Here is a 25,742-nt window from a genome sequence, read left to right on the forward strand (position 1 = left end):
TATTTGTCTGCTTTTCTTTCTGTGCCTACCACCCTCCACCCACTAAACCTGGTTTGAGGATGGAGGGGGCAGCGTGGAAGTGGCAGAGGCTCCTGGCCTACAGACAGCGAGGAAGAGGGACAGGAGGGCAAGGAACTGGGTTCTACAAACAACCTGAATGAACCGGAAAGCTTCTGAGCCCCCAGAAAGGAACCCTCTCTTGTTGACATCTTGATTTTTGGCCTTGGGAGACCCTCTGGTGAGGGCCCAACACTAGGCTGGTGTGGTGATTTATTCCAGCAGCAGTAGAAACAGTTACACTCGTAGGCCTCTGTGAAGATTAATGAGGCCCTGTGCAGAGGCCCTACTTCCCCTTCAGGCTGCGTGCCAGCAGGTTTGTTAGAGGAGCGCAGTGTTGGGCCCTCGGGAGCAGTGGGTCCCTCCTACTTTCTCTTTCAGCCTCAGCCTTTCCAGGTTCAGTGGCTCAAGATGAGAGAAATGGCCTCCCCTGAGAAGAGCTCCGAGTCTGATGAAAAGTCATCTTCTCCCCCTGAATGGGGCTGCTTGCTAAGCCCAGGCCCAGGTGCGATCTCCTGAGGCCATGCTTCCCACAGGGCCTATGGAGTGGTCCAGAGCACTGCCACGACACTCAGTCAGACGGCCCGTGGCCACCACGGTAGGCTGGTGGTCACTGCATGTTCAACTTAGGGGCCTGGGTGCCACCTTGATTGTCTCAGATGGTGTGAAACATAGTTTTGCTCACAGGTTCAAGGCTGTCCTTTGTGGGTCAGTAAGATTGTCTCTTCTTGAGTCCACATACTCATTAAAAAATAATAGAGCTTTCTGGCCCAGGAGGCCCTGAGAATGTAAAAGTTATTGAAGGAAAAACCGTGTCACCACATTTGTATGTGTGGACTTAGGAGTAACAATAGCTGGATGTCTGTCTCTTTCTGCCCATCACTGTCCCCTCCAGTCCCTTTGTTCTCAATATTTTGCATTGTGGCCAGAGGTAGAGTGGATAATGCTGTGTAGACAATGGATGTCTGTACCCGGGACATGAGGCTCCACTGAGAACGGGGCCCACTGCCTTCAGTGGAGTCTGTGCCTAGTGCTCCACTTGCCTTTGTCTAGAAACCAGGCTCTAAAGGAAGCCCGAACCTTGACCAGACGGCTGACGAGTGGCATGTGAATAGCTGTGATTTGGTGCCTGGGAAGGAAGTTGTCCCCTCTCCCCTGAATTCTTGTCTATGGTTTGTCAAGTAGATGTTGGTTGTGGCGAAGGACCAGGGGCTTATGAGTGCTGGTAAAACTGCTGATGGGTTGCTAAGAAGACAGAAGGAAGGAGCTGAGAACAGAGGGTGGGGAGGGCAGTTTGCTCTCAATTATTAATCTGAAGTTGAAAGAAAATCAGGATGTAACAGTGCCCCCAATGAGGATGGAATAATTACACATCTCTCTGCCTGGAATTCAAAGTGGATTTGGGTCTGCGTGACATTCATCACCAGGGGCATTACGCGGGTGCTGAGTCAGTGGGAACCCCCTACAAACTCCCTGCATCGTCTTTTTGCTCCTTCACATAAGAAAGTGATGACTGCAGGAGCTGTGGACTTGGAGGGTGGAGGGTCTGGGCTGTACCTGGAAGTGCAGTGCAGGAGGGGCTGGCAGTGCCCACTGCCGTCCCCCTTGGTCTACAGCCATTCTGACGTACAAGGCTCCAGGTTCTGGGGCCTCTGGATCACAAAACCTTCCCAGAGGCCTCAGCATGTATCTACAAATCACTGGGCAGTCCTGGGAAGGTACATGTCTTTATCCTGAAGTCAGTGGTGTAGATGTGAGTAGGGCAACTCTCTGTCCTAGGTTTTAAGTATTCCACACTGCAGTCATGCCCCTGATCTGAACTCCCCAACTTCATCACCCAGACTGCCTTGACCCTGGCCACAGCACAGTGAGGCACACGTCTCAGATCACCTTGGTTAGGACAATCTAAACTCCAGAGCTGAGAAGCTCTCACTGCATCTCAGGCTGCAGGCTCCTGTGGGCAACATCAGCTGGCCTGAAGGCGAGCTGGGACAGACAGTTGTCAGGACTGGCTGAAGGAGTGGAGGAGATAGAAATGTGACAGCTGGTTATAGATCTTTCTCTCTTGTTATCCTGTGGTGCCTTGAAGTCAGCATCTTTGTATCCACAGCCATATTGGCTGATGGTGGGTGTTCAGCACTGAGGGAGGTGGAATCAGGGCAAGGGCTTGAGTTCTAGAGTTGGGGGGGATGTGCTTCAGTTTCCAGCTACCTGCTGTCAGTTGTCCTGTCAGAACTCCTTCTGCATCATAAAATAACACCAACAACCACGGGTAGGGTTGTGAGGATGGCTAAGTTACCGCCCCAGGGAGGACCAGACAAAGCCCAGCCCAGGAGTATATGAAGGGGTCATTCCTCCCACAGCTCATGTTTGCAGAACTAAGATACTCTAAAGTTGCAAAGCACAGACACAGGAAATCGAGGGGGAAGGACAGTTTTCAAGGCGGAAGAGAGTAGGCAGGCTGTAACACGGTATGAGAGGTTGCTGATGGGGGTAGAAGATGTATTGCATCTCAGGGCATCCAGTGCACCTTGACAGAACACAAGGCAGCCACAGAAGTCGGTGCTGGAGACCAGAGGAGAGCTGGGGCTGGCGGGATGGGGGTGAGCCCCTAGCATCAAGTGAATGTCAGGGTGAGATGAGGAAGCAGTGTCAGTAAGACACTCAGAGACGGAGTCTTGGGGTGAAGAATGCCAGGAGCCCATGAGAAGATGGAGAAGGACCAGAGTCAGGGGACCGTACTTTTCCACAGTAGGGCCTGTGCATGACTGTGGCAGAGGGGAGAGGGGGCCAACAGATTCAGAGAGAAGCAAAATTCTGGGCCAAGGAAGCACAGGGAGAGAAACAGGTTTCAGGGGTGTTGTTGAGGGGTGAATTGAGGCACAAGTTGGAGGGATTTGCTCTGCAAATGAGGAGGGACATATGTCTCATTTGAATACGTGAAAGGAAGAGACCGTGGCTGCAGCATATGCATATTTTTGGAGGAAAGCTGGCACAGAATTCATAGGTTATATCCAGTAAGCAAGGCCTCCATCTCTAGTTTTGAGGAATGAGAGGGTTTTCCTTTTTGGGAATGGGAGCAGACGCTGTTTTGAGATCCCAGAAAGGAGTTGACTGGAGCACAGTAGGCATTAGACCTGGAGACTCAGTTGACACGCATCCAATCATAATTCCCTGCAGCAACCCCATCAGCCCCTCAGTGCACCCCTGCGAGAGGGAGAGGTGGGACACTGGCAGCCAGCTGAACTCACTCACTGTCTCCCGCAAACACCAGGCTGGGACCCACGATTCCAGTGATGCCCCAGCCAAACGCCAGGTCGCCACGTGTCACAGACCTTTATGGAGGGTCAAAATCTCCAGTGTTGTGTCCACAAATTTCAAGCGCCCCCTGTGGCAGAAGCAGGAAGCTGTAAATGGTCTAGGAAGTTGGAAGTGGGCACAGGTGGGCGATGCCATCGGCATCCACATCTTAAACAGACTGGCTTCAGATGAGTGTTTCACAGTTGTCACTGCTCTTTCAATCACACTTAAGAGTTTTCACAATTGTTCTTGAAAATTGTTTCATTTGATGTCAACAGCCATCCTGCGGAGTAATTTTATGCTCTTCATTTGACAGGTGACAAAACCCAGCCTCAGTGATGTCAAGCAGGTTTCCACAGGGATGCGGCTAGTGGGTTACTGCAGACTTGGGGCCACTGACCCCAAAGCCAAAGGTCTTCCCGTGTCTCCCCGCCAACTCCATGTTCTTGCCAGCATTTGGTAGCAATCTTGAGATGTCCTTTATTCATCCTAGTGGACATGTTGCCCCCACTCTGAGGGAAATCCACGCTCACTGGGAATGAGCTGTAGCCGGTTTGGGAGAGCACCGGGCAGGCAGGCGGAGTATAGGTGTCAAGGAAGCCCTGCCTGCAGCTCAGGGGCTTTTGCAGGGACACGGGGCAGGCGGCAGAAGGGGACAAAAAAGGGGCTGAGGACAGGTGAGTGGGAGAGCAGGTGAGGATCAGGATGAAGAATTTGTGTCCAAGCACTTGCTGGGGGAGTTGGGATGAAGGAAGACAGAGAGCAGGAAGTGGGAGGGACAGAGGATGAGAGAGAGGACCCTGGGGCAGAAACCCAGGGAGGTGGGGCCCAAGGTGCTGGGGGTGCAGGGCACGTATGGGGTGGGATGGCGCTGGAATCCCCGCTTCCTCATTCCCTGCTTGTGGACTCCCCAGCTCACTTCTAGGGCCCCCGGCCCACTTCCAGGGCAGTCACCTACAGGCATTGGTTTTTCCTGAGCCAGCCTGTCCTCATACTTGAGCTTCACTGCAGAAGCTTTTCCCACCAGTGGCATATCCAGTGGGTGTGGGAATCAGCCTGCCCTGGGTGCAGTCAGTAAGGATGCAGGTGCAGAGAAGTTACAAGCAATAAATCCAGGGAACAGTCGTTCAGCAGTTCTAAACAATGGCAATGATAAGATCGTCCCCCATCACCTTGGTACTCCACTGCTTCCTCCGGGAGCAGAACCGCTGCTCCTAGCCTGCAGTAAGCATCCCCAAGGGAGAAATGCACAGGCCAGCCTCCCCAGCCACCTCGGCTACCACCACCCCGCGGCAGCAGCCAACCAGGAAAAAATGAGTTTGTGTGGAGAATCCCCACCCAGGGAAGCACCCCCAGCAACAGCTTTGAGGCTTCCAGCACTTTCTACGTTGCTCGCAGCTCTGGGCTACGGCCTAGACTTCCTTCTCCAGGCTGGCATTCAGGTGCCGTTGCGGGAGGCAGAATTGCAGTCGCAGCATTGGGAGGAACTGTCCTGGACACCTTGTGCAGGTGCCTCCTGGGAACTGGTCCTCTGTGTCGCATCCTGACCAGGTGACTCTCTAGCCTGTCTGGGTGGGAAACAGACTCTATGACAGCCTCTTCTATCTGGACCTTGACCGTCAGAAAATTCTCCCTAGTCTAATGGAAATTCTTCGTCCCTGGTCCTGGTTCTAATCCTCTGAGGTCATACGAGCGAGTCCAATCCATGTTCCACACTGAAGCCTTCCACGTGTTCATAAGCAGGTCTGTCACTGCCCCCAGGCTTCTCTGTTCTAGGCTAAAGCATCGCACTTGACCATGCTGGCCCCTGAGTGTTGCCGAGGCGTAAGCACGGCCCTTCACGAGGGCGGGGACGTAAGGCGTTTAGATACGTGGTCCTCCGCGGCGACCACTGCCGTGTGAACGCAAACCGCCCTCCCAGGAGTGAGTTATTACCAGCCGCGTTGCAGGCTGGGAAACCGAGTGTGCCCCGCCTGCGGAGCACGCCCTTTGGCCGCGGAGGCGGCGCGGAAGCCTGGCGCCCGAGGCCGGGTGCAGCAGGCCCTCCCCGCTCCCCTCGACCTGGCGCCGGGTGTCGGGAAGCTGCCATCCTGTGTTTCCTGTGTCCGGGAGGCAGAGCAGTGATGGCGGGGTGTGTGGCTGTCTTGCAGAAATCTCCTTCAGAGTGTGGATGTGCGGGGGCAGCCTAGAGATCGTGCCCTGCAGCCGAGTGGGCCACGTCTTCCGGAAGAAGCACCCGTATGTTTTCCCGGATGGAAACGCCAACACGTACATAAAGTAAGGGGGCGTCGCAGGGGCTCCGTGGGGGCGGCCGTGGCCGAGGGCTTTTGTGGTGACGGGTTGTGGTTGTCCCGGGGCCTCTGGTAGGCTGCCTGAGTGTTCTGGGGCGACGGGGGTGGTGTGTCACGCCCGCTGGGCCTCTGCCTCAGCTGCGGAGGCCTGGCCTGTCTCTCCGGCTTTAGGCTGGAGGCTCCGCGGCTGTTCTCCCTGGGTGGCTTCCTCCAGGCGTGACAAGACCCCATGTGTGGCCTTTGGGGCTTCAAGTCACGCTGTCTTGCAGGGCTCAGTGCTCCGAGGGTTTTGGGTTATTCAGGGTGGGGGAAGGGCGGCTGGTTTTTGCCGCTGAATTCCAGAAGGTCTGCTGCTCCCACCTTCAGGCCGGGTTGGCAGGGGAAAGGCCCTTGGGAAGATTCGGGAATAGGGACTGGGGACAAGTGGATCCAGCCCACGTGCCGGTGCACAGGAGGGGCCAGGCTTGGGGAGGGCCTGCGGCCCTGGGCTCCTTGCCGGGGAACAGGACTCAGTGACTCAGCGGTGCCCGTGCCCCCTCCCTCCCTTTTCTTTGGCGTGATTTCTCCCGTTGATTTCCCCCTTGGCCTTTTTTTCTCTTATTTGGCCCGTTTGAGGGAGGAGCCAAACACCTCTCTGGGGCTTTTCTCCTGGGCTGTCGCTTTCCTCCCTGGATGGACAGGTGTTGGGGTGGGGGGGAGCTGTGGGAGGGATAACACCGTGGTGGGCAGGGCAGGGCCACGAGAACCCAGCCGGCAGAACGGGGAACAAAGGGAGGGCCACCTAGGCTCTGGGCTTTTTAAAGGGAAAGGTGAGCTGAGGACACCTGGTGTAGGCAAGTGGTGGGGCTATGATGTGAAATGGGGCCAGTCTAGATGTGAGGGGGCAGAGCCTTGGGCTCCAGAACATTCCTTGTATTTGAGACTGGGCCCTGGCCAGGGGGCATCCTACACACCACCAGTGGGTCATTGGGAGGTGAGGGAGATGTGGGGCATGTCAGATTGGGGATGGTTAGGCCAGTGGGAGGAGCTGGCAAAACATCTGACCAAGATGGCGTGGTTACCTAATTCTCTACACCTGCACCAAGCTAATTGCACGGCCTGTGGGAAGACCCAGTGTGACCTTCCCCTTGGAGAGCTGGGCCCTCAGCTCAAGGGGAGACACCTGGAGCTGGAGCCACAGCCTATGGGAGGCCAGAGACTGTCAACATTCTCTGCTTGTACTCCCACCAAAGGGATGCCCCAGGTTCTCCTGGCTTTTTCCTCCCTGTGGGTTTTTTTTTTTTTTTAATTTCTTTGTTGAGTGCCATAGAAGTCCAATTTCTGGTGTAATTTCTCTAGTCTGTACCTTTTGGGAAAGAATACATCATGACTACTGAAATCCTGTGTCTTGGGGTACAGGCCCCTTTGGACTTGGTGGACGTGGCTAGGCTCAGCACTCTGGGGAGACTAGAACTACTGGACTGTGGTAGCCCCCACCTGGGTGACACTGCTAGCTTGCCAAGTGTGTGTATTTTACCTGGATGTGTCCCAGCTCCCTCTCAGATGGCCCCTCCCCGACACCTCCCGTCTCCCCAGGAACACCAAGCGGACAGCCGAAGTGTGGATGGATGAATACAAGCAGTACTATTATGCATCCCGGCCATTCGCCCTGGAGAGACCCTTTGGAAAGTAAGTCTCCCTTCTAGTTGGTTTGTGCAGAGAGTCAAGAGGAGCCATGGCTCACAGGCCCGAGGCGAGTGGTCCCTACAGGCCTATATGCTCAGCTGGTCTCCAAGCCTGTGGTCCCTCCAGGGCCCGGGCTGAGGCTGTTCTCCCTTCATGTCCCTTCTTGCTCCTGTCTGGGAGGAGCAGTAGCAGGCAGGTCTCCCCTAGAGCAGTGCTCCAGCTTTGTAGGGATAGAATAGGACAGGGAAGGGAATTAAATGCCAGATACCATTACATAAGATGTCTCATTAGTCCTTCTCAAACTGAGAAATGGGTATAATCACTCCTGTTTTACAGATGAGGAGACTGAGGCTTTTTACAGTTTAAGGTAGTTACCCTGGCTCACACCCCTGTAGGAGGAGTCTCGGACCACACCTGTCTGGTTCCAAAACAATACGATGTTGTGTTCCCCAACCCAGAGCTGATTTGAGTCGAGAAAAATGGCAGCTTCACTGATATTATCCTTCCCCTTTTGGGGAGAGGCAACCAGTGGCTTTTTGTCATCTAATATCCCTCAGTCATTCTGAGGCTGTTGAGCAGATGGGATTTTTGCAGACTCCACATCATAGGTGGAGCCCATCACTGCTAGAGAAGATGAAACTAGACCCCACCAAAATGATCTATATTCCTAAAACCGTAAACCCATGCTGTCCCTCTGGTTCTCCTGATCAGAGCCTCCTCAGGCATTTATTCTGAGTCCTCATTTAACTTCCGGTCCATTGGCCGTGTCCGTCCACCCCTCCTTTCTTCACTTCCTTCCTTCTCCAGCTTGGGTTCCACTCTTGTTTAAAAAGAGTGTTTAAAAGATGTCCTCAGGTCTTTTGCCCTGTTGAGCATCTGTCAGCACTCCCAAGTGAAATTCTCTCAACCCTGGATGAGCCCGACTTTGAACTTTTCTCCCCTCGGCACATGCTGCTGAACAGTTCTGGGAATTAGCCAGTGCTGCTAACACTCTGTGGCCATCATCAGTCTCAGAGAGGCCCTCAGTGGATGTCTTGGTCCCACCACCTGGCCTGGCCAGCGTTTCTTCTCAGTCTCCATTTGTATCGTCTCTGCTCTCCCCAGCTGCTGCGTCTGCCCCCGTCCTTTCACTCACAGCAGATGACACCTCTGCTTTATAGATGAAATAGCATCAACTTCCCAGGACACACCAACCTATAAACTTCACTGTATCTGCACCATCGTTCTGTCTCTTTCATCACACAAGGTGTGCCCCCTGAGGTATCAGGGCAGCCCTCTACCTGTTCTCCAGATGCACCCTTCACTCCTACATTCACTCATAAATCAACATTTATCGAGTTCCTACTGCCTAGATTCATCTCCTCCTGCCTGCTGGCTTCTCAAACTTTAATGTACACACAGATCTCCTGGGGATCTTGTTAAAATGTGGATGCTGGCTTGGTAGGTCTGCATTTCTAATAAGCTCCCAGGTGATGCTGTGCTACTGGTCTGAGGACCTCAGGAGCAAGGTTCCAGGGCGATGGTTCTCAAACTGCCCGCACATCGCAATCACCAGGGGAACTTCAAAGAATACTGATGCCTCTACTCCACCCCCAGAGAGTGGATTTAGTTTGGGCTGTGGCCTGGGCTATGGAATGTGTAAAAGACCACCCCCCACCAGGTGATTCTTATGTGCAGATGGTGTGGGGTCCACTATTCTAGGGGACTTTGTCCTCCGTGCGCCTTCTCTCTCCCTGATCGCCAGTCTCTCTTCTCTTTTGCATGATTCCCATTAGCATTTAAATTTATTCTGTATCTTACACAGCTTTTAAAAAGAAAAGAAGAGAAGGAAAGAAAACAAACTACAAGAACTCTTTCTCAATCCAACAATGCTTGTCACCTACACCCTGTCTTCTGCTCCTTCAGAGCCAAGCTTCATGAAAGCTGCCTGCATCGCTCCCCCAGCTCCTCTCCTGACTGTGATCTGAGGCTGTGCCCTCCACCCCTGCTATCACTCCCACCTGGCCCACCCATGACTCCCTGGGGCCCCTCACCTTCCTCTGTGTTATCCCACTGGTACGAATCTTCTCGCACCTAACCCCCTTCAGGCGCACCTCTGACCTCTGGGTTTCCAGAACTGCAGGCTTGGCTCTTGTCCCGCGGTGCAGGTTGCCCTCTCCCAGGCCCCTTTGCGGGGGACTCTCCCCATCCTTATATGTTGGTCTTCCCTGAGACCTGTCATAAGCCCTCCTCTCACTCCACATTCTCCCTGGCATCAACCACCGCTTGTGTGCTGCTCACATTTGCATCTCCATCCCTAACCTGCACCTTGTCTCTGAGCGCCATCCCTTGGATCCAAGTAGCAGATGGACATCTCTGCCTGGGTGTCTCCCAGGGTGCTCCAACTCAGCAAGTCCTAACTGAATGCATCCTCTTCGTTCCTGAACTGGCTTCTCACCCCAGGTTCCCCATCTCCGTGCACACTCTTCCTTGCATCTTGTTGTCCGAGCCAGAAATCTGCATGTCCACCTTGACCGCACTCTCACATCTAAACAATCACCAAATCCTGGAGATCCTGCCTCATTCATGCACTGAGCATCCGGGTTCTTGCAAATACTGAACATTTACTGTTCAGAAATACTAAACTTAGCATTAAAAAAATGTTATTCCTGCCCTCTTGTTGATTAGAGTCTGATGAGGAAATGTGGTTAGTGCTGAATAAGAAGTCCTCGTCCCTTGAGAGCACCTGGTCCCATCTCTGGGGTGGAAGGAGGTGAGGCTGGACAGAGCAGGGCCAGTTCTGTGTGGTTGCCCAGGAAGGACAAGGTGTAAAGGGAACTCAGGCAGGACTGGTGGTGCAGACAGAAATGGAGGGACTTGCACCTGTCCCTATTCTCCATTCCTGCCCCCACTTCTCTGCCAGAAAGCATGGTCAGTACCTTGGTTTCTACAGCCGCCTCCTATCCACCCTCCTAGCTTTGCCCGTCAGATCCGTTCACCATAAGTAAGATGCTCTTAAAGGACGGGCATCACCATGTCATGCTCTGCTGAGAACCCGTCTTTGGCATCCCATTGCCCTTAAAGCCCAAGCTCCTCCCCCAGACCCATTATGGTCTGTGTCTGTCCTCTCTACGCCCCCGCTTCCCTTCTCCTCCCATACATATTCTAGCTTCCTGTAGCGCTGCTCCTGCCAGCGGAACCCTTCCCACTTCACACACACTCATCTCTCTTGGCTCTTCCCTGCCCTTACCAGGGCCTACCACCTCACCCACTTTGTGGCTTGTCTAGACAACGTCCCCTTTCCTTCCAGATTCCAGCTTCCACATTACCACCTGACCACCACCAACCCCAACAAGCAAAGCGCCACTTCTGAGGGGCTGCCACATGCCCCGCAGGCCCAGCCCACGTCCACATCAGGTTGTGAGCACTTGGTTCATTCATTACCCATCTCTTGCTTGAAAGCTTACCATCACATCCCACATTGGGCACAATGGCACAAAATAGGTCCTCAGTAAATGCGTGATGAACAAATACATGACCACGCCCCAAACCAGCTAAAGAACAGGGTTTTCTGAGGCTGGAGTGGTCTAGAGGAGGGGGATGGTATTTCAACATCTGAAGCCAAAGAGAGATTTGTGAGTAAGTAGACCCAGAGCCCCGGTGATGAATTATTAACAACCCACTGAATGTGCTTGTAGCCTTGTTTTTAATGAAAAGGAAGAAACACCCTTAAATTCTATGTTCAAATAAAAGCACAAATCTTCGGTGCCATTACTGCACCATTGTGAGATATCACTAAGTGTTTCCATAGTTCTGTCTGGAGCTCTCAGTTGATTTCCCCAGCACCCTCTGGAGAGACGTGGGCGCAGAGCATGAGCACAGCCTGTGTTTTGCACTTCCCACCCTGGGTGAGTGTGACTGGTACCTGTCTCTGACACAGCTATATTTTGTCTTTGTGTCTACCCACCCCCGTCACCCCAGCATTGAGAGCAGAGTGGACCTGAGGAGGAATTTGCAGTGCCAGAGCTTCAAGTGGTACCTGGAGAATGTCTATCCAGAACTCAGGTACCTCCCCTATGGCCTGAGCCTTGGTTGGCTGCAGGGAGACTCAGCTGACTCAGTCTGGAGAGGGGACCGCCTGTGGCCATCTGGATGAGGGTTTTTAAGTACATGGAGGTCTGAGAAGACCAGTTAACTCCTCTTATCCCTGACACCCGAAGAGGAATTACATTAATCAGTAGCATGAGGGACTGAGGTCGGCTTAGCAGTTATTTCTTAGCTGTGGGGGTTTGAGCTCTGGGGTGTGACCTCAGGGCATGGACTCACTAACCCTGATTCCGGTCCAGGCTCCAGACTACTGGGTCTTTCCTTGCTGCCTTGTTCCTAGTGGTACCTCCCCTACCCCCAGGCCCTGAGCAGTACAAGTCATGGTAGCACAGCCCAAAGCAAAATGCCCCTGCTGTTCTCCCAACAGCGCCTGACCTCTCTAGTGGCTGCTGGTGTTACATCCAAAGAGCCGTGGGTTCTCATCCGTCCTGTGGCTTTCCTCTAGAGTGCCTAAGGATGCCTCCATCCAGAAGGGCAATATCCGACAGAGGCAGAAGTGCCTAGAGTCTCAAAAGCAGAAAGACCAGGAGATCTCCAACCTCAGGTTAAGCCCCTGTGTCAAGATCGAAGGCAAGGATGCAAAGTCCCAGGTAAAGTCACTGGCTGGGGATACTTGAACGTGTGCGTGGACTTAAGCCTCTGTGACTTGCTTTTACATGACATCAGGTGTCAGTTATAACCAGAGCTCAGCAGCAGAGCAGGAGAAGCATGAGCCCCCTTACTCTGGGGCTGGGTTCACTCCATTAGGCCTGAAAATGCACGGACTCTCTGAAAGATGCCTCACCAGGCAGTTTAGCACCGATAGGAAATTGCCATGAAATTAGCAAGAGTTTAATGAGTGTGTCATTGGTGTCCAAGCTGCTGGCAGTAAGTGTGGGCTGGGTGAGGCAGGGTGGGTGGCACAAGTAGCTCTAAAGTAAGAGATGCAGAGAGAAAAGCATGCTGCTGGGTGTCACTGCCTCCAGGATGCAATGCTCGTTCTGTGAGTCTGCCCGCCGACTTAACCCTGACTTCCAGGTAGTCACATCAGATGTGGTAAAACCATCCCCACTGTTCGCCGCCCCCATCTCTGGACAGGGCCCTTGATCATCCCTGTCTGGCTCCCCCTGTGCTATCTCCTGCTTCCCCCCAGTCTGGAGGGACCTCCCTCACCCCTCCTCAGAAAGGTTTACTTGTGCCTTAGCTGATTCATCAGCACCGTGGGTCAGTATCCTCCCCTCTGAGGATGGAACTCTTTTAAAAGTTGCTGACAAATTCACAGCCTGTCTCAACCTCTGTAACACTTGGCCTTCTGGATGCATTAAAGCACATGCATCTCATAACTTCCTTCTTGGCTCTGGGACACTGTGTGATCCTGATTCTCCTGCGTTCCTGTTCTTTCCACCTCTGGTTTTTTGGGTTGTTTTTTTTTTTTTTCCCAGCTCCTCTCCCCAACTCTCATACCCCTACAGTGCATATTCACCAAGGTTCTCAATTCACTGTTCTTTTCTCTATAAATGGTTTCTTGGAGGTTTTATCCATGCCTCCAGCCTTGGCAACCTTCTTTGTTTTGACAAATTCTTATCTTCGTCCATCTGTGAATTCATTCATTCATTCAGCAGACATCTACGTTCTCTGCTGACTGTGGAGATGCACAGGGAAAGCTGGGCGCCTCCAGGGATCTAATGCAGAAAGAAGGAAGTCAGCAGCCATTGCCATATAATCTCTGTCCTGGATACAGCTTGGCCCACAGTGCTATAGACGTGCAGAGAGAGGGTATCCAGCTTATGCACAAGGGTTGGAGACATCTTCCCAGAGGACCTGAAAATGAGCTGCATCCTGAGAGATGAGTAGAAATAGGACAGATCAGGAAGGGGAGAAAGGGCAGGCCGGGAAGTCCAGCGTGGACCAAGGCCTGGGGCTGGGAGGCAGGCTGCCTTTGAAAGGCTGCAGGGGACTGTGATCAGAAGGGTGGGATGGTGAGGGAGCAGCAGCAGGTGAGGCTGGAGAGGAGGGAAGAGGCACATCATGGTGCATCCCAAGCTGAGGAGGCTGGGTTTTATCCTCAGAGGGAGGAGGCTGTGAGACTCCAGGACAGGGCTCAGGGGTGGCGGGTTTACACTTAAACCTCCCTCCTGAACCCTTCATCTCCCACGCTGCATGATCAGGTGAGTCCACAACCATGACAAACGCCTCTGAAATTCAAGCCAGCAGGTGGCTCCAAGCCCGTGTCAGGCACCCCGGCCATCTCACCATCCCACACATTCTCTCCAGGTGGCCGCCTTCTCCTAAGCGCTGTGCTTCCAGTCCTGTCCATCTCCCGTGGCTCCTCTTTTTCCTACATCCCCCGTTCTGGCAAGTCCCATCACTTCTTCCCTCAGAATAGCTGCTCTTGGACCCAGCGTTCATTTCTTCCTGCCAGATCAGTGGTCCTCGGCCTTGGCACTATTGACATTGAGGCCAGATCACTCTTTGTGGTGGTGATGGTCCTGTGCACTGTAAGCTGTCTAGCTGCATCCCTAGTCTCTGCCCACCAGATGCCAGTAGCACCCCCCACACACCAGTCGTGCCAATCAAAACTGTCTCCAGGCGTGATCAGATGTCCCTGGAGGACAAAACCACCCTGCTTGGGAACCACCGTTAGATTATGACCACAGCCTCCAGCAACATGCAGTCACCAAACCACCGTTCCCCATCACTACACAGCTTTCAGTGTCTCCCCGTTGTCTACTGCAAAAATTCGCACCTTTGGCCTGGCATTCAAGGCCTCTCACCACCAAACTCCAGCTTGCCAGGACTTCTCCAAAAATTGTCCAGCGGGACACGGGAGGGGCTGTCTGAGTCAGACAGGAAGAGAGAAGAGAAACACCACGGGTGTCAGTTTTACTTTGGGTCGGCTGAGAATGCGGATGACACCATTTGCTCAAGTGGCGTTTTGTAAAATAAGTAGATAACGGACTTCCCTCTCTTCTCAGTCTGTTTGTGTGGGCTCTGCTCGTGGGGGGTCACAAATAGCAAGAATGTTGTTGCCCCCTTTCCCTGGGATAGGAGTTTGCCTCATCTGTTTCTAGCAAAGCAGGGTTTTTTTCTGGTACCTAATGTGATTGGCTGCATAAGAAAGTGGGAGGGGGAGTGATGGGATCTCTGGGTCTCAGGGAGGGACCTCCAGTATCCCAGCCCCAGGCAAAGGTTGCCGGGCCTCTATTTGACTGGAGGGTGGTGGTACCTACTGTAGCCAATGTTCTGGTGGAGTGAGAAAGGGGAGGGGAAAAGGCTGTCATCTGTGGGAAATTAAAGTGGATCACAGTAACAGTCTTCAAGTGAGCAAAGAGTTCTTTTCTGGAAGAGAGTGCCAAACTGTCACTCCTCTCTGCTTTGGAGAGAACAGTTGGGTTTGTGTGGCAGTAGTGTGAATTCGGGATCTCAGAAGAACACACTGAGATGGAAAGATGTTCCATTCATTTCAACAGATGTCACCATGTGTCAGCGGTGCACTGGGCACTGGGCTGCACACTGGGGAGTAAGATGGGCTGAGGCAGACTTAAAAAGCACCCCACCTAGCAGGGCCCGCGGCCAACAGCAGGCCTGGGATGCCTGGCCTAGCATTCTGAAGGCGTGACACCCATTGATAGGAATCCACATAACTATTTCAGCTAGAATATTCCCCCAAGTGTGTGCACTGGGCGTGTGTGCATGCTCATGTGTGCTCATGCCCTTGTGTGTGCGCGTATGTGGTGTATACACCCTCTCAGGACTGATGGATGTTCCCTTTCTCTTCCCTTCCGTGTTCCCGCCTCCTCCCTACATGCACTAGTGGCCCTGTCTTCCTGCCTCCCCTTATGCAAGTGCACTGTGGCATCCGGGGTTCCCTCCTGCTCTCCCTGCTTGTCCTGCCCCTCAGCCTGGCCGCAGGGAGTTGCATCTGCCCTTCGTGTGACCCATTCAGCCTTCCCTCCTGCCCCCACCTCTCTGTCTCTGAGAGGACATATCAAGGATGTGACATAAAAACCCGATTAATTAGGTATTACTATTCTCCTCATTTTACAGATGATGAAACAAAGGCCTGGAGAGATTGTCCAAGGTCGTAGACTAGCAAGTGAGGAAGACAGGGTTTGGGAAATCTAGCCACCACCCCATAGCTCCGCTGTTGCTGCTGCTGGAGTCATGGCTGGTTCTGGGCCTTTTTATTCAAGTTCAATTGCTGGAGATGTCTGTCACTGCGATCCCTCTTCCAGGTTGTAAATATTAAAAGTGTAGATCAGCTCTCTCCTGTCAAGGCAAGAGATCCTTCCTCTTGACCAGTTCCCAGCGCCAGCCCCTATGAGAAGGGAAACCAAGGTCATGCCCCATGTCAGGACAGGGAGGGGACAGATCAGAGATTAGGCTCCTCCCCTCACATTAATGGAAAGGGGGGCAAGAGTGTGAATGGAGGCCCATACTCGAGGACTCCACACCAGACCAGGGGACGCAGAGGCACTGGTTTCCAGCCTGGGATGCCTCCCTTTTCTTCCTACCCCTGCCTCTGTTTCCCACCGTGAACTCCCAGCCCACCTGTCTCTCACTTGCTCACTCCCCTCTAGACAGTCCCGCTAGGGTCAAGGTGTATGTACTAGGGATACAGTCCACCCTCTGGAACAGACCTGGGGGCAGAGGTCCACACGGGTCCTGAAACCAGGCTCCCGTGTTTGGGTGGGGGATTTTAGGGTCCTCGATGTGTGGGGTGAAAGAGCAGCCGAGGGTAGGGGTCAGGAGGTCTGAGTTCTGCTTCCAGCTGTGCACTCACTCTCCGGGTGGTGTGTCCCTGGGGACACGGGTGTTCTTATTGTTGAGAAGAGACCACCTGACCACGACTGTCTTCTGACTCCGGTGCTGGCTCATGACCCCACTCCATCCATCCCACAGCCCCATCCATCCCTCATCCCCCCTTACGTCCCTTTCTTGGTTGGCTTGCCAACCTCAGAGCCAAATGTCTAATCTGGGCGTGCATTCAAGATGGCGGCACCCAATGCCTTGGGTGAGAAACAGGAGAAACACACCATCCGTTTGTAAATGCGTTAAGCCCCAGAAACCTCCAGGGTAACGAGTTCCCTCTCAATTGTATTGGATTCCCTAGAAAAATATTTGTGAAAGATAGAAAGAATACAGGTGCATCAGTCTAACTGCTATCCTAATTTAGAGAAAGGGAAGAAGTGTAAATTTGAAACCTTGCAGTGAACCCTTCCAGCTGCACCCCCAGCAAGTCAGGCTACTGGCTTAGGAAGGATGCATACAGGCAGCTGGATAGCCTGAGTCAGGGTGATGAAGGTCAGAGCCCTTCCCCCAAACCTGGACTCACATCAGCACCTCTCAGTGAGTCTGCAACCACCTTACTTCCCTGCCTGATACGAGCCTCTGCTGCCCGGCTTTCTCAGCACGCTCTTGGGAATAGCTCTGTTGCAGCCACCTCTCCAGCATCTCTCCTGGGAGGCAGAGCAGAGGCAGTGTTTGGAGGAAGCTCTCCAGGGCCGCCTTGCCTCCTGCTGGCTTCCTCCATCATCACAGTCAGGTCGCAGGCAGGAGCTGAGCACTTGCTCTGTGGCTAGCACCTTTCCGGACTTGTGTAGGGGTTAGCGTCTGTAGTAGGATCTGCTGTTGTCTTCATTTCACACACGAGGGGACAGAGGCATAGAGTAAGTAACTCAGCCACGTTTATGGGGTTAATAAACAGGTGAGCCAGGATTCCAGCCCCGGCAGTCACTCCAGAGCCCAACAACATAACCCAACACCATACGTGCTAGGTATGGGTTTGCAATCATATGTGTAAGTGTGTTCTTACAACTTAGGAGGAAAGGACGGGATGGCCTGGAAACACAGACCCCGAAAAGGAGTCTAGCGCAGGTCCCAGTGGAAGGAGAGGAGTGTGTCTCAGAGCCGCCCCTGGTCAGAGGGCCTCCAGCGGGGAGCAGCGAGGTCTGTGCCTGCAGCTGATGAGGGTCCCCCGCACGGCCAGTCAGTGCATCTGGGAGACCCCACAGTAGTACAGATGTACCAAGGGGTCAGCTGAGCTAAAGGTTCATTCGAACCTTCTCGCTCACTGTCTACATCTTGTCTGAAGAGGGATTCCAGGCATTTTGGGTGGACTGGTGCATCACCCAGTGTGGCCTGAGAGGCTGGAGGCCAGCCTGTGGCCCTGGACGCACTCAGCTCAGATCCCGTCCCACCAAGGACGTTCCACATTCCCAGGTGACCCCGGGGTCTGCCTCTGGCATTGCCCAGAGTAACCACTGCCCTCAGTCCCCTGTCCATCAACACACGCTGACCTTCCAGGGTGGCTGTGATGGTTATGTAACAGTGAGCATAAAGGATCTAGAACAGAAGCGTCTCTTGTCACAGAGCTATTTCGGCTGTCTCACCCCAGCACAGCATCCCAGCCACTGCATCATCTCCGTGTTTACTCTTCCTGCCCAGAAGAATTTTTGAATGAGGAACTTGCCACCATCAGAAAATGACCTGGGCTCCTGCCTTAATGAAAACCCAGCCTCCTCACTTCTCTCCACATCTAAATGTTTCTCCATCCTCACCGAGCCACCCCTCTTGCCCACGTGTCAGAAAAATACTGCTGACAGGGACCCTGCTCCACCAGGCACGGGGCCGAGGGTTCTACTTGCATCTTCTTGTTGAATCTTCACAACGACCCCGTGAACCACGTCCTGGTGGTGCCCCCATTTCATAGATGGAGTAAACGAGGCTGAGAGAAGTTGACCAAGGCCACCTAGGCCACACTCGAGTCACACCAGAGCAGGCTTTATACTGCTGCCTCCAGAGACCAAGCGTTTAAGGCTAGGCTGTTTCTTGCCTTCAGCACCATTGACACCGGTCCCGGATGCCTGCTGTGGGGACCGTCCTGTGCACTGTAGGATGGTCAGCGGCACCCCTGGCTTCTACCCGTTAGTCATGAATAATACCCCCTCCCACCTAGTCCTAACAGTCAGAAAACGTCTTCCCTGGGGCTGAGGGGTGGATAGGGGCAGAATCACCCCAGCTGAGAAGCACTGCCCCGGGCTAATTGCTTCTCATCCACCAGAGGTGGCTCTAGGTCATTCTAAGATCAGCCCCTGTGCGTGGGCCCCTGACTTAGCTTCTCCAGAGACTTCTGGCCTGGACCATCCCCTCCCCATCCTCAGTTCTCATCCAGGGCAGGAGCAAAAGGGCTGGAAGGCCAGGAGAGGACCCCCTCCTTCTCAGCCCCTTACCAATCCATCTCAGTGAGGGGAAGGTGAGGCTGCTCACACCACCTTCAGGATGGCCTCTGGATTACCTTCCATGGGTCCAGCTATGTCTGTGTGCTTTAGGGGTGAGGGGTTTGACTTCACCGGGTCCCTAGATGGAACTGTCCGTGCTCACCGATTGCAGCCAGGCCAGCCTGAGCAACCAGTGCTGCCTTCTTGAATTCATTTCTGACTCGGAGATTCGGGTAATAAAGCCATGCATCACCGGCCACTCTGGGAAGTCTGGCAGGCCACAGAATGGGAATAGGAAAACCTCTTTTCACTTCCTGCCCCACCACTCCTGCCTCCTGCTTCCTCTCCCCTCTGTCCTTGCAGATGTGGCCACAGAGCTGCATTCCTCTGGGGGATTGTGAGGTGGAATTATTTCGGTGCTGGTAAAGCACAGGCTAATGGAAGGTCCAGTGAGTGTCAGGGCTTCCATCCCTGTGTCTGCCTGTGCACACACTTCCCTGGAGGGTCTCCAGGTGGTTTCCTCAGGCCCCAGCCTTGGTGTCCCATATACATTCCTTCCCGAAAGGCGTTTTTGGGTGGGGTGTCTCAGTGTCAAAAGAACCACACTCCACACCCACCCCCATGCTACCCCTAGCATTTCTGGTTTTTGAAGCCCCTAAGATATTAAAAGAAATACCAAAGCGAGCTTGCAGAAATTGTGGTATATTTTAAGTTTTTACATTTAATTCATTAATGTTTTTGACATAAGAACACAAAGCTGGGGTATTGTGATTGTAAGATAATTTCAGGGTTTATTTTTAAAAGGCTAATTCATGGTTCACTGCAAGCTATGTGGTCAGGTAATGGGGCAGAGGGACGAGCCTCATCTTCCTTCCATGTGGATGACTGTGTGTTCAGCCTCGTTTCCAGACAGATCAGAAGTCTCCCATTGAGGCCTATTGTCCAGTGGGCCTGGGCAAATGGCCCCCAGGTAGCCCTGCCCTCAAACCTGGGTCCTTCTCTCCCCTCCCCACAGGCTAAGGAATTCTCTGGGCCCAGGACCAGCGTCTGCTTTCTACATCACATGCCAAATTTGTGGGACCCCAAAACCCACCACCCAAATGACCTAAGCCTGGTTTCAGGACCTGTGTGGATCTCTGTCCCCGGGTCTGTTCCAGAGGTTGGACTGTGTCCCTAGTACACACACCTAGACCCTAAGGGGACCATTTATCAAGCTGGGAGATGCAGGCTGGGAGTTCAGAGGTGGGAGACAGAGGCAGGGGTGAGAAGAAAAGGGAGGCATCCCAGGCTGGAAATCAGCACCCGTGCATCCCCTGGTCTGGTGTGGAGTCTGCGGAGTGTGGGCCTCCGTTCACACTCTTGCCCCTGTTCCCATCAATGTGAGGGGAGGGGCCTGCTCTTTGGTCTGCCCCCTCCCAGGTGTGTGACCTTGGTTTCCCTTCTCACGGGCTGGTGCTGGGAACTGGCCCAGAGGAAGGATCTCTTGCTAGCTATCTCCTGCTGAGGAGGAGCTCGTCTATACTTTTAGTATTTACAACCTGGAAGAGGGTCTCAGAGACAGACATCTCCCATGATTGAACTTAAGTAAAACGTCTCAGAACCAGCTATGACTCCAGCAGCAGCAGCAACAGAGCTATTGGAGAGGAGGCTGTAGCTGCCACTTTCTAGTCCATGACTTAGGATAAGCTCTCTGAACCTTGACCTTCATCATCAGTAAAATGGGGATAGTAAGAATACCTACCTAATCAGATTCTTATGAAGGTGAAATTAACATGGGTAAAGCTCCCAGAAGAGAGCCTGGCACATAGTAAGTGCTCAAGAAACATTAGTCATCATTGGCCATATTGTCATGGCTCTCACATGGCCTCTGTGCATACAGGCCCTGTCAGCTTACCTTGGAAGAAGGCAAATGATATGTGTAGGATGGTGATGTTCACAAAGCCAGAGGAATACATTTCACCATGTTTTCTTATATAAAATTTGGAGTAAATATAGGTCTAGAACTAGATGGAAGAGAGTAAAGAACCTCTGTGTACCCATTCTCAGGCTTCAAGAATTCTCACTCCACTCCCCAGGGAGTACTTTCTGGTCTAGGTCTTCTCCTGACACCAGCAATTTGAAAAAGGACGGAAGAATCCACAGGCAGGACCCAGCACTAGGGGACCATGGCTTCCACTGGGCTAGTGGCCCTGTCCAGGTGTGAGGGACAGGAAAAGACCCCAGATCAGGAGAGGCTGTGGTCAGCATCCAGGGGGTCTGGTGGGGGCAGCAGAAGGGCCCAGTCTGTGGGAGAGGAGGAGCAATCCAAGTCACAGGAGGACTTGGAAGGTGTCGGCAGAAATGGAGGTCAGGAGAAGACGTGGGGCCAGGAGGTGGCTTCCAGGAGCTGGGGAAGGTGCAGAACTAGGGCCAGATGAACACCATGTCAGCTTACAGGACACGAGGTCCCAGAGCAGGGGTTGGCCAGCTGAGGAACCTTTATTTCATTCTTGAGCCAAGGAAAAGTGGCCAATGAGTGGACTGGTAGAGAGGTCAGCTGGACAGTAGGGGTGTTATGGAAGAGGAGGGGTATAGCACCTAACAGGGTCCTCTCTGTGGCTGCCTTCAGGGCATCTGACTCCCAAATCTTCCTTGCCCCACGATGAAGGCAAAGGACAGGTGTCCTTCCCGTTTCACAGCCTGGGAGACACCTCTTGGAAGTGCTCTTTTGACAACTATCATGCCAGTACTCTCGCACCCTGATTTAAGAGCTGGGAAGTGGTGCTGGCTTCTTGAGCAGTTGATGGCTCTCTGATCTGCGGCACTTGGAGGAAACGTTCCTTGTTCCCTGTGATGAACCTCACAGAATGCCCTTTCTTTTTGCTGTCAGAAAGCTGCTTGTCCATCTGGTTTATCACCTTCTCTCCCTGCAGGAGCTCCAGGGCCAAATGATCTGTCCTCCAGGAGTGCTGGCGCCCATGCACCCTCTTGGAATGACTTGACTTCTCGTGACCTTCTTCCTCTCCTCCCGCTCCTCTTCCACGCCCTCCCTTGGAACCCTTCCTCATTCCCTTTGTCCCTTCATCTGCCTCTTGCTGTATCTCCTGTGTTCTCAGGATTCCTTTTCAAAGAAGGGACATTCTAAAGACAGCTAGGGGGTGACTTAGCTGGTAGCCACTTGAGATATCAAGTATAAGGAACAGACACCAATCCAAATGGAGAAACCAAAGACCATGCAGGTTGGCCTGGGTGTTGTTCAGTCTCCCCTCTAAAGCCTGGAATTGTTCCTTGCCTTCCTGAGGTGGCCTGCATGTCCTTAGCCCATCCCCTTCATAGGGTGTGGGGACAAAAACTTCAGAGGCGGGTGACCCTGACTCTTGAGCATTTTCCAAGGTGACCTGTTGACAGTCGATTCCTGCTAGGACCCCCAGTGCTTCGTACCAAGCTGTGCTAGTTGTCAGTGGGGGCAGAAGGGTATCCCACATGGTGGCTTCCAGGCATCCTGAGGTGACCCTTCCTGGCCTCTTCCCCTCCAGATCTGGGCCTTCACGTACACCCAGCAGATTGTCCAAGAGGAACTGTGCCTGTCGGTCATCACCGGGTTCCCGGGCGCCCCTGTGGTTCTTGCCCTTTGCAAGAATGGAGATGAGAAACAGGTAAGTGCTCAGTGCATCCACCCTGGGACATGGCCACCTTCAATACCATGGCTGCCTGAGTAGGTCTAAGTCTCATGGGCAGAAAAAGAGAAAAGCTGTAGAAGAGATGATGATGGTAAGAAAGAGGTCCTTCTGGTTAGCAGAGGGAGGGAAGGGCTCCTCTGATACATCCATGGTGCCCACAGCAGTGTTCAGCTGCCACGTGAAAGCCTGCTGACCTCGTCGGACTTCACCTTGCATGTGTATCTATGCTCCGACGCCCACCCAGGATCCCAGAGTAGGAGAGTCCTGGGACCAGCCTTCAGGGCCACAGGGATGAGCAAGAGTCAACCTTTGCCTTTGAGGGGAGCCGTGGGCTCTGGTGGGACGTCCACCAAAATTCATAGCACTCTAGACACACTACATGCCAAGTTCCTCTAGCAGCAAGGTGTTGGCTCCACTCAATTTCCTACCAACTGGATTCTGGTGTTAGACTGAGATTCAAATGCCCATGGTATGGCTCACTGGCTGTGTGACCTTTGGCAGGTTACTGGACCTCTCTGGGCTTCAGTTTTCTCCTCTGTGTTAGGTTGATGATGCCCATCATACAGGGTAACTGTTAGAGCAATTAGCTGAGATGGCCCATGGTACCTGGTCAGTGGTGATTCCACAGTGTGTGTCCACCCCCTCCCTCCTTGTCATGCGAAGTGAAGTCCACTGTCAGCAGCATGAGACCCCCTCTCTGCTTAGGCCCTCGTGTGCTGGAACACTTGGGATGAGCAACGGTTCAGGCATCGGGTGCCGCCCAGGAGCCCCCTGCCCTTGGCATCGCCGTCCCCCAGCTTTCTCCCACTTCTTCCTGACAGTGCAGACACCACGTGTGGATCATTTCTTTAGCTGCTTCTGTGACTAACTCACTTCACATTTTCTGGCCTATTGCTTGGAAAGTTATTGCTGTCTAATGGGTTTTCCTAGCAAACATATTGATTTCGCTTTTACTTTTTTATCCAATGGAAAAAAAAAAAACAAAAAAACAAGAACAATACCTGGCAAAGCAATTAGTTGCGATTTTCTTCCTCCATGAGACCATGAAGTCAAGTCTCTAGATGCCCCTAGCCATATGGTGTAAATGTTTTTAATTATGCTGGAGTGCCCAATATTATTGATAGGACCTGGGGCCTTGGCCAGAGAATTCTGGCTCATCCTCTCTCCTCTCCGTCTTCCCAGCAATGGACCAAGACTGGTTCCCGCATTGAGCACATGGCATTCCACCTCTGCCTCGACACAGACATGTTTGGTGATGGCACTGAAAATGGCAGGGAAATCGTTGTCAACCCGTGTGAGTCCTCACTTATGAGCCAGCACTGGGACATGATGAGCTCTTGAAGACCCAGGAACCAGTGGGGGCTGTGGGGTGGCACATCCCCGGAGGAGCAGCAGGCTGGAAATCAGGCTGCATGCAGCCCGTTGTCACCACAGACACCCTGAACTGGGAGGCAGAGGCTGTCTCAGGGAGGATGCAGGAAGAACTTGCAAGCCAAGTGGAACTCAGAGACAGATCCCGCGTGTTCTCAATGCTGTTAAGTTCCAGTCCTGGCCCAGTCTGTCCCCGACTGGTACCTGGAGACAGAAATCTGAGGGGAAGTATCAATGTTGTTCCCTTCCTTACAAAAGAAGCTAGAGAGGAAAGTCTACCTTGTCACTAGGCCAGGACTCAGTTGAGAGGTGAAGAATGGAGGTCATTTCCAAAGCAAATAAAGGAACCTTAGAAGCTTTCTCTGTGTATCTCTTACTTTGTTTCTACTTATGTCAGCTCAGAGCTCGGCTCAGTTCTCTTTCAATAGGGGTATAGGGGTGGTGGGGTCCTTTGGCAGGTGGACAAGGAAGAGGACAGGGAGATGGGAAACCTATGTCCTGACCCTGAGCTGCCATCGACAGGCTGTGTGACCTTAAAAGAACATGTAACTTTTGTGGTCTTTCATTTTCTGTGATGTCAAGTAGGGGAGTCAGAGCACAGCAGTGGTTTTACCCAGGGATACGCAGCTCATCTCATCCAGGAGCCCCTAGCTCCCCCTGTGGAGACCCCCCGTGCAGTAGGTCCACAGTAGGACCCAGGCTCCTCCCTGGTTACAGTTGCCATCCTTTTTGTCTCTGTGGGCCTGTATAGCTTTATAGTCTGCAGTCATTGGTGTGCAAGTTTCTTCTCTAACAGATCCCCAGTGTGTTCTGAGAAAGGGGTACTGTGGTTGTCCATTCATAATCACTAGAGTTTAAGAAAAGAACTAACCCAATTGTTTAAAAGTTCCCAAAATATTCTCAGCCAAGGTAAGTTCACCACATGCTGATTAGTAATGGTCTTGGTCTTAGCTGTCTGCCGCTGAGTAACAAATAACCCCAAAATTTGGCAGCTTAAAGCAGCACGCCTTTGCTATCTCCTGGTTTCTATGAGGCACGGCCTCACTGGGTGCCCGGCTTCAGGGTGACTTTAAAGTCTGCAATCAAGATTGCAGTGGTTGTTGGTAGGACTTGGTTCTTCGCAGGCTGTTGGCCAGAAGCTTCCCTCCGTTCCTTGCCATATAGGCCTCTCCAACCCTGCAACCCATTTCATCAAAGCAAGTCAGCCGGGAAGGCACACGTGCCAGCAAAACGGAAGTCAGAGTTCTTTCCAACCTCTATCTGTCCCTGAATACGGGAAAGGCAGTGGAATTCAAAAACATAGCAAGAGCATCCGCGGCAGCCTGACTAGCACTCCAGAAAGGGGTAGTGATGAGGACCTTGAGCCACTGCTGCAGGACAGTGGTATCTGGGAGCTCTCTTCCTTCAAGAAGCCTGGGAATCAGTGCACTGAGTTACCTCCCATCACTTTGGGCACATTCTGTTTGAGAGAAGCAAGTCCCTGGGCACAGCCACACTCAAGGGGAGAGGACGACATGAGAGAGCTGAAGCCAGAAGTGGGGGTCACTGGGAGCCATTTTAGAATCCATCTCCGATCTTCTACCTGAAACAGGTGTCTGTCTCCCCTGCAATCAGAAAGACTTCAGGAATGGGGCACGTTCAAGCTCATTGTTAAACAGTCCATGGCCATGGACTCCTGCAGACGCGGAAAGAGAAGGCTGCATGCGCGGGCCCAGCATTTCCCCAGCAGTCGTCTCTGTGCAGTCCTCCTCTTGCCTTATTTACTTACAACCTGCCTCTTTTGTGGGGCTGTTTCCCTCCCCACTGTGAAAAGGAAAGGAAGTGTGTAATATATAAAGACATCTATGGAAGATGTTCTGTTGGCTCCTGAAGGCTGTGTGTCCACAGGATTTAAACCAGTCTTGCAGAGAAGAACAGATGGTTTCACCAGCGCCCTCTCCCCTAACTAGGGGAATCAGACACTGCACTGACATAACTAAAGGAGCAGGGATTGTCCTCCTCTGTCTCTTTGTCTCCCTCTGTTTCTGTGCCTGTCGGGCAGTTCCCTGGGGGCAAGATAAAGTGATGTTACTTATTTACTGCCCCTTTAGGTCACAGGGTGCAGGTGGCCATAG

General features: G+C 52.9%; 1 protein-coding gene across 2 annotated transcripts in view; it reads left to right on the forward strand.

The window, feature by feature from the left end:
- The window catches only part of GALNT14 (polypeptide N-acetylgalactosaminyltransferase 14), a 191,880-nt gene extending 167,893 nt beyond the window's left edge, over positions 1-23,987 (forward strand). The window contains exons 10-15 of one of the 2 annotated variants that reach the window (XM_010987766.3): positions 5,508-5,634; positions 7,224-7,316; positions 11,274-11,357; positions 11,845-11,989; positions 22,114-22,233; positions 23,440-23,987. In XM_010987766.3, coding sequence (XP_010986068.1) covers positions 5,508-5,634; positions 7,224-7,316; positions 11,274-11,357; positions 11,845-11,989; positions 22,114-22,233; positions 23,440-23,598 — 728 coding nt within the window. In that variant the 3' untranslated portion in view covers positions 23,599-23,987. The remainder of the gene's footprint in view (positions 1-5,507; positions 5,635-7,223; positions 7,317-11,273; positions 11,358-11,844; positions 11,990-22,113; positions 22,234-23,439) is intronic. The other variant, XM_010987767.3, reaches the window with a different exon arrangement.
- The last annotated feature ends 1,755 nt before the right edge of the window (positions 23,988-25,742 follow it).

The sequence above is a fragment of the Camelus dromedarius genome, chromosome 15 (genome assembly GCF_036321535.1).
Source record: "Camelus dromedarius isolate mCamDro1 chromosome 15, mCamDro1.pat, whole genome shotgun sequence".
NCBI classification, from domain to species: Eukaryota; Metazoa; Chordata; class Mammalia; order Artiodactyla; family Camelidae; genus Camelus; species Camelus dromedarius.